The 9234-nt window shown below is 38.6% G+C and overlaps 1 protein-coding gene across 1 annotated transcript in view; it reads right to left on the bottom strand.

The window, feature by feature from the left end:
* LOC112462592 (homeotic protein female sterile-like) overlaps positions 1-1904 on the bottom strand; it is a 42740-nt gene extending 40836 nt beyond the window's left edge. The window contains exon 1 of the mRNA XM_025028467.1: positions 1852-1904. Within this exon, the coding sequence (XP_024884235.1) occupies positions 1852-1860 (9 nt within the window). The 5' untranslated portion in view covers positions 1861-1904. The remainder of the gene's footprint in view (positions 1-1851) is intronic.
* Positions 1905-9234: the final 7330 nt, after the last annotated feature.

Below are 9234 nucleotides of genomic sequence, written 5' to 3'. Positions count from 1 at the left end.
AGGGATAATGAATCGAGCGAAAGAGTCGATGACGCGCGGTCAGTAAGTCGACGAAAGGTAGAGACTGGCGAGGTCGAAGTAGACCTCCATACGTATGTCCTCTCCACCTGGGTTAGGTTTGTCACGCTCCGACCCGAGGCTTTGCGGTCGCGACTACCGCCGGCAAACCTCGCCTATACTCACTCGAGTTGTTTCCCTCGCTCGTTCGACGCTCTTAACCCGCCGAGGATCCGGACGGCCCGCAGCCGTCGACCTCCTCGACGTCCCACGTCCCGCGCTCTCACGGACAATGTGTTTTAGCTAAGGTGAGCCGGCCGGTTAATTCGAAAAGTGGCGGCTCTCTTTCTCTACCTCTACGTTCCTCCGCGCGCGCGTATCCGCCCTCTTCTCACTCTATCCCCCCTTCACTCCACCCGCGGCCCGCGGCTGCGACCGTCTTGGAGAACCGCCCGGATGTCGAGAGAAAGCCGGACCAAATGACATTAGGGGTCTCGTTTCATTACGGCGACGGACGTGAAAGCACAGCTGAGTCAGTGGCTATACCCCTGGTGTATAAAAGGAAGTCCGTTCTCCTCCCTTTGTTTTTTTACTCCGCTTCCTCACCGTCCTCCTCTTTTCTTCCTGTAGATCTTTACGGCGTTACGGAACAATTTTCTTTTTGTTTCAAGCATTTTCATTACTTATATCTCTCTTCATTGTGATTTCAACGTTTGTGCTGAACGGAAGACAAACGGGGGACTCTGGTCTCCTTCCCAAAGCATTATCAAAATCACGCGATAAAAAGTTTTTTTAGAATATTTAAGATTTCGGAAATTATAAAGAACAACAACTATCTCACTCTATTACATCAATAAACTATAATTACAAACAATTATAGACAAAGTAGCTTGTTATTTTTTGCACTAAGCATTAAATGTGAGAATTTGAAATAGATAAAAAATAGAATATTATTTCTCAATTTAGTTTAAATAGTGTGGTAATTCTTTTGTGAGTTCTCCCAAAATTAATTGTATCATAAATACAAATAACACTCTCTCGTGGTCAACTTCGATTATTCTCGAATTTGGTTATTTCCTAGATAAATTCGACAATAGTTTAACAAAACTGTAATTTTTGAGGCATAAAAGTGAAAATATTATAAAATAAATATTACAAATAAGATGAGAAATGAGTTTTTTTAAACTCCTTAAAAAGAATCTCGATGAGAGTGAGCATTGTGCACGATTGAAATAAATGCTTTCTTTCACCTTGTTATACGCAGTGCGTTATTATTTTTGCATTCGGTCGTTCGGCCATCTTGAAAAGTCCTTGCAATATTTAATCCAACGGAAAAAACATTACATTCAGTAAAGTATTTTTAACTTTTTAACTTTCAATGTTAAGTGCCTTCGCAATTGCGAATGCCTCAATTCTGATATAGAAAGTCGCCATTCTTCTTAATTCAACATCTGTAAGTTAAATGAAGTAGACGCGAGAGAAACGTCCGCAATTAGATGAGGTTTACTCGAAAAAAAATAGCGTTAAACAAATTAACGTCTCCAGCTGACGTAATGCTTTCACAGTCGTTTAATTTAACGTTGTCCGCGCGCCCCCGCAATACACGGTGGTATTTCGCAGTCGCGAAGTTCTATTTCCGAGACGCAGCGCGACAGTTAACGACGTGACATTATTAACGGTACTCGCTCGCAAACGCCGGAACGCCTCTCGGCTAAATTAGCGGACGAGCGGGCGTCTTCTCCCGCGGACAAATTTCACCGGGATCAACGTTGACGTAGCGCGCACCATTCGCGTGTCATTCCGGCGACGCTTTCACACGGTACATATTAATGAGTAAAAGTTAATCCTCGATACCCGAGCCATCCTTTATGTAGATCACGAACTCTATTAGGTGGTGTCTGTAGAATCCTGTGATGCCGTCTATATTAGTTTCAGATCTCCTAAGAGCGCGTGCCGCAGCCGAGAGTTCTGACGCAATTCTTAGAGGAACTTATACACGTTGCACGTATGTCATTGCGTTGGATGGCACAGTATGCGGTACATGGTAATAGGACTGCTCGGATCGGCATATGAAGTGCGTATTACAGAGAACGAAGCATAACTATGTATATCTAATCTGCTTCGCGAAGATATCAGGTGTGATGTCTGCATTCTAAATATATCTGCGAATTATTATTCTTTAATTTCGATCGCGTGCAGTCGTGGAGTGGATTTTGATTGAGTTAATGATTGCACACACCTGACACATTGCATTCTTTATTAAGTTATTTTTAGAACTCATCATCGTCATTTGTCTCAAATTGTTGCTCATTATTATGCCGTAAATATTTTGAAGATATTTCTTACTTTTATTTTGGTAATGTTTTATTTTGACTTTAAATTAAGAAAGTTTTAATTATTAATTGTTAAAAAATATGAATAATGTCAGATTTATAACAAACTATTTTATAACTTAAATATATAGATAGTGGGAAATATTTCTACCTATAAATTATAAAGCGTCATTGATTGTTCCAATATCAAAATAATGATATTATTTTGACATTGGCTAATCCAATTGAAAATAATGAAATTGTGTGACCGTGTAATTCAGCACGCCACATTATGTGACAGATGATCGCCGTTTCGACACGTCAATATCGATGCACGATTATAAATACTAATTAAGAGCGCAAGCGAATCTTGATGGACAGCTGTTGCGGCTGCAATTGCATTGGAAACGTCATCCAGAGCGGTCGATAGGAAGTGCCCGTGCATGTGCGTCGCGTAATATTCCGCGTATGCGTATAATTGCAGCTCAAACGGAAGCGCGGAAGCACAGAAATCAAACACGCATTCCGAAACTGTATTCGCTTTGCGCGAGAGACAAAATTCGATCGATTATTTTTTAATGCGCGTAATCGGATTTCACCATGGTGTGGTGCGAGCTGATATTTACGATTTACCATTGTTACATATTGAGGGGACATAGTTCAAACATTTTCCGAAACGGTTTTTTTTTATTTTCCGTTTGTACACGTTGAGTAAGTTCGCGCTGCGGCAAATAATGACTGATACCCATAATACCGTCATTCAAACGGTTTGAAAATATCGATACTGTACGTGTGCTTCATAAAATTCGGATCTATTTCGAGTTTACATGACAAATTGCGAAAGCAAATTCGTGTAAATGACATTTAAAAAAAAAAGAGAAGTATATCTATCTATTGAACTAACAAATACATAAAATCCTAGTAAAATTAAACTATTAATTTAAACGTTTCATCAAATTTAATAAATTTCTTATCTCTGCTTAAAATCCGCTATGACATAAGCAGTAATAGCAATGATACAAAGTGTAGATCAGCATTTGATAATTATTATTAAACGTATTTGTTGAATATAATATAATGGCGTTATCATATCGTCTCATTGATAATAGAATACATATCTGCATATACATATATCTTTTTTTTGGTGAGCTGAAAGCACTAGCCATTATTGTTCCCACTGGACTATTTGCGCAATAAATTTACTTGCTGGTCACGATGGCACTTCCTTCGCGCAATCCATGAATGTTGTGCTCTGATTGTCGTTAGATCGACAATTTAACAAGACAATTCTCCGAGTGTGAGTTATCGTTTAATGAACGCCTCTTCGACTTCGGAGTGTTGAAGTGCTCTAGACTCTAGTGCAGCGTCCGGAGCTGGTCTTACCACTTGAGCAAAGGGCTGCTAACCCTCGATTTTCTCAATCCCTTCTCTCGCCCTTTCATCCTCTCTCTCTCTCTCTCTCTCTCTCTCTCTCTCTCTCTCTATTTCACGAGCTCCACACCACTGGCCTTTTCCTGCTCCTACATGCTCGCGCCAACTTCTCCCGTTAACCGAGCCAGAGGAATTACGATAATTTGCAGAAGAGAACAAGGAAGGAGAAACTGGCGGTCAGGTAGAGAAAGAAGCAGATAGAAGGAGCTCGAAGGAAAAGAGGGTGCTCGGAGGTTCGAGTTTTTAGCCGTTTGATTCGTCAGCACAATTAAACGAATTAATAGGCGCTGCTTCGCTCGTTCAGCTTTCTCCTTCTCCGTTCCACCATTTAATCCGCTATCCACTGATTACAATCCTTTTCTCAACAATCCGTGGTAACAATCACAGTTTGCAAGACACATTGATTACCGGCGACCCAAATGATCAGTTGTTTATCAAGGAAAACCGATTGTGATTTTTTTTTCTAGATTTCTGAAAATCTAAAGTTTGATAAAAATATAACAAATCAAGAAAATAATGAAAGATATATATAATATTTATAATGTTATGTTAAAATTGAAGTTATTAACACTGATTTGATTATCACAATGAGTAATCAAGTTGGATTACATCACAATAATATAATTCAACAATGCAAATAATTTTCTCTCTCTCTCTACGAAAGTAACAGAACTACGAATAGATGCACAAATTTATTTTCGTCAATTAATTTAGTTTGTTAACCGCCATTTATATTCAAGAAATTGAGATTTTAAATTATATGTTTGCAATCTTAAAAGATGCCGTTTATTTATGACATGGCAAACGCGACGCGATCTAGGCCATCGTGAAAAATTTCAACGTGCTTGTTTTGGCAGCGACAAGTGACTGGAAGCTGGTCCGTGACAGAATAACAATTTCGCGAATTAGATAGATCAAAGGGAATAAAGTTCGACGGTGATCCAGGCGGAAAGAAAACCGAGACGGACGAAGGATGAAGATGCGGAAGAGAGAAGAGCAACGTAGTACGAGCGCGAAAGCGGGGCCCGCTCAAAGGCGAAGAAAATTTTCCCGAGTTCTAAGTGATAGAAAAAAAGAGACATTAGAAGGCACGGCGTGCCACTCGCAGCACTCGTTTCTATGATGCCTGCTCTTACGCTCGCTCCCTCGATCTTTTTCTCTCCCTCTCTTTCGCGCTTACTCTTGCCACTCACCCTCGACTCTCTTCCTTCCGTCATCCATCGCGCTAAGAGTCTTGCTGAACATCAAAGGCATTGCACGGCTCTCTCTCGCGTGCACGATAAAATATAGACATGATGTACCAAAGGCAAACCACTAAGCCTCCCGCTCTGCGAAAGCCCTGATTCAAATCGGGCTCGACGTGACACGATAATTATTGCTCGCCCTCCTTAACCTTCTCGTGAGAGTAAATTTGTCCCTTTCGTGCAATAACTGCATACAGTCATACGGAACGTTGTACCGATTGCGATATTAGAGTTCTATATCTCGAACTTCCATAATAATTATCTTTTGAAAACAATATATTAAATCAGAGATTTTTAAAGTCATCGTAAATTTTATTTCACTAATAAATGCAATTATCTTAATTAAGATCCAAAAATAAAATATCAGAAAGTCAACAAAATTACTCGCAGATAATGTACTGTTTTTTAAATAAAATAACTTCTAAAGTTAAATTACTATACATGTTTGTATATGTGGCATATTATCCCATACTACACATGGGTGGGTAATATGCCACTTTGCAACACTTTTGTATTTCTTCCTTTTTAATAGTAACCAATCAAAATATTTCATTAAAAAAAACCATATATAAATAACAGATAAAAGAAGAAAAAAGAAGACCAGTATGCAAAGATACCTCAAAAAGAAAGAGAAATAAGAAAAAAAATCATATTTTTCTTAAGTGTGGCATATTCCCTCGAGTTACCCTAACTTTTCTGACGTGTAATTCTCTTTTACTTCGTAAATAAAAATTTTAACATACCCGGGAAAAAATATTTCATTTTACCTCAGTCTATGGATAAAATAAAATTGTCTTTCCTGATATAGAAAGTTTTATAGAAAATTTTATTGTGATAAAAACATGATAATAAACGTACAAAAAATAAACATAAGTATGTAAAAATATAATGGATATGTACGCGAATGCGCGAAATATTTGGTACACGGGAATTAAGAATTTATTGCTATTAGCAAATCGGATTTCGAATAAATGCGACGTGCAAAAGTAAACAAAGTGTATTACCCTCCGGCTATTATCGGGGCCATTAATCGATAATGGAACGCATTACACGCGGCGTTACACAGCATAATAAAATTTTATAACGTATATTCATCGAATTGACCAACACGTCCCACACGGCGCAATGTAATTTCGCCGCGTCGCGCATAGCGCGCGAGCGCTTGGGGCTCTCGCACGTTTACACTTATAAATTCGTGACGTGCACGCGGCACAATGTCGCCTAATATGCATGTAAATCACAGTGGTGCGTAGAAACCGCCGGTTGCGGTTCAATCTCGAGTTGCGGCGCGACTCACGCCGTTCGCTTACAAATTCATGTGATTTTCTACGGTGATTACCGGCGATGCCTCCCCTGCGAATCGGCCTATCATTTTTTATCGGCGTCTCGCATTGCGGATTACATCCCTCTCTTTCTCGCGCTCTCTCTCGCTGCGATAAATATTTAACGCCCGGTCGTGCGCTTGCGGTCGTTCCCAAAACCGCGGCGGCCGGCGCGATTTATCGCGTTAAACAATCGCGATCGACATTGTTGCGTCGTTCCGAGATAGAAAGCGTACATCACGCCTCGAGCAATCGGCCAAACGCGAATTTTCGAATCTATCGGATCTGCGCTTCTCTGCCGGCGTTTAGAAGCGCATTACATACGTTCGGCTGGCTTCATATCGGCCCCCACGGTACATTGATTTAATCCCAGATTCTATATAGAGTTGCGCGCGGCCGTGCGGCTATATCGCGTTGAGAATATAGCAGGGAAAAAGAGCGATTTCACCAATGTTCGTTATGCGCCTTCGATCGAGATTACCTGACCGAAGCGGATGGAATCTGACGACAAATCGCGAATAATGAGAGCGCGGAAATAATGAATCTCTCTGTTTCGACAATATTATACGCATTCGACCGGCAACCTCAATCTTTCTGAATTCGTGATAGAGAAGCAATTATAAAAAATTAAGTTATAGAAATATTTTCAGACAGTCAAAAGTTATAAGAGTTTCTAAAGTATAATTATCATATGGATATATAATTTTTATTTAAAAAACTATTTTTTTGCAGAGATTATTCCAATTTTCGAGTTGCTATGGTTTGTATTTACGTTGCATTTGTCACAAATTAATTATCATGCTTCAGTTATACATAAAATTAAAAAAAGGTGGAATATCATTAGCTGCATATTTGTGTGAGAAATTCCTAACAATAGTTACGTTGCAATACTTTTCACAATACACAATTTTTATGTGACATAAAAAAAAACATAGATGCGAACTATTTACATGGATTAAATAAAATGATATTTTTTTATAACGTAAAAAAACTTAAATTATTTTTAAAAAATAGCTATTTAAAGTTTGCTCATCATTGCTCGAAACAGGCATCAATTGCGTATCACAGATAAAACAAATGATAAAAAATGAAATTACACATCGGTTAGCAAACAGAGATTTCTATTGTTTAAAATTTAATCACGACACTTGACATCGCGGTATTTGACTTTTGACGCGATAAAATACGCAAAAAATTCCGGAATACAAGAATCGTAACGCATCCGGCCATCCGCGCGTGGCACGAATAAAAAAAAAGAAAAAAGCTATTATAAAAGTGTAATTCGACGCCACAAAAGTGCGGCTTTTGTATCGCAATCACGGCATTTCCGCTGTCATCGGAAACACAAAATCTGCCAGTACCGTTTTCAGCAAAAAGTGCGGGATTTGAATATCATACCAGTGTCTATAAAAGCTAAATCACCTCGGTGATGATTGAGAATCACTTCTTTTGCTATTTGTTCGTGTTAGACACTGTTCGGTCCTGGCAAAACATCGTAACAATCGTTACAATCCAACGTATCCTATAATGGCGTCCGGTTAGAGCTAATCGATCATGAACGCATTGCATTTTCTAGGACAAAAGCGTAAAACGGCGAAAATGTGAAAAATCGGCGAGTCACGAGGATGCTCGTTTTTCAAAATATATGGAGATTATCGCTGTCTATTTCGCAAAGAAAAATGAGTAGCACGATAGTGGAAGATATATTACTCATTCGCGTGCTCTAATTTTTATGAAATATTGGGCAAAGATATTTCGACAGTTTGGTATGTACATAGAGCTTATAAAAGCTACAAATTGACAAAAAATTGAAAAAAGAAATTCAATGTAGGAATGAATAACGTAGAAATGATTCCGGAAAGATTTAGAACAGCTGTAATATAAGCTCCTAAATGTCGCTCCTTCCTCCAAGGACGAACGTTGGCGATTTGGCGACGCAAATAAGGACATAAGCCGTCTGACTTGTCAAATGGACCAGAGCGTCATTTTCGGATGACGAATAAGGCCAATCTGCCGTGTCGGATGTGATTTGCTTCGATGAACGGATACTAGGAGCGGAAAGCGGAAATCAGACGGCAATGTCGCGTGAAAGCTACTCTTGCGTGAATCGTCGTGCCATCTTGTTATCCAAAGCAATTACTTATTTTTTATGCGCCAAAATAATATAGGTAGTCCTTTGGGCTATTCCTTAAGTTCTTGTTGAAAATCCGAAAATTTCAAATTCTTCCAAGCAAGAGCTATTACATCAAATTTCATTTAAAGCTATTCTACATGTTAGCAACAATATAAACATCTAAATACATGTCTGAAATTGTATTTAGAAAGCCAAACTAATACTTCGAGATTAAAAAATTGTTGGTTTTTTTAAATATTTAAAGTCCAATGGTAATTAAAGTACCTTTTTTAACCTTTGCTATTATAAAAACTGAAAAGTCGAACAATTTTTTGCTTTTCATCATTTGTCTTCCATAATTAATTGAAAAATCAGCTAATTATGGTATAAACTCAATAATCCCTTCTACTAATATATAAAGTTTAAAATATCAAAGTAGATATGCTGTTGTTATAATCACGTCTTAATAAACGTCATGCGATCGAAGACTTAAAAATTTGCAATTTACGTCAATGAGATAAGCAGTTTATGACAGTGACGCATTAATGATTTCCGCGAAGCCGATCTGTTAACGTAACGGATATACTACGGTAATAACCCAAAGCTATGATGATGGAGTTCATCACCTGGTCACCAGCTGTTGTCCACCACTGCCTCGCCCGGGCAAATGCACATCGCAAATAGCCGACCGAATTTTCGAAAGTTGAAGTACCTCTAGCTGTTCTCGGAATTACATTATATACCAACGAAATTCTATCTCTGAGATTCGAAGAAATAAGTCAGCGAAATATAACGAATAATATAATAACGTGAAT

Source organism: Temnothorax curvispinosus, unplaced genomic scaffold (genome assembly GCF_003070985.1).
Source record: "Temnothorax curvispinosus isolate PA1 unplaced genomic scaffold, ASM307098v1 QBEX01001326.1, whole genome shotgun sequence".
Lineage (NCBI taxonomy): Eukaryota > Metazoa > Arthropoda > Insecta > Hymenoptera > Formicidae > Temnothorax > Temnothorax curvispinosus.
The sequence above is the reverse complement of the archived record's forward strand: the minus strand, read 5'-3'. Positions and strand labels throughout refer to the sequence as shown.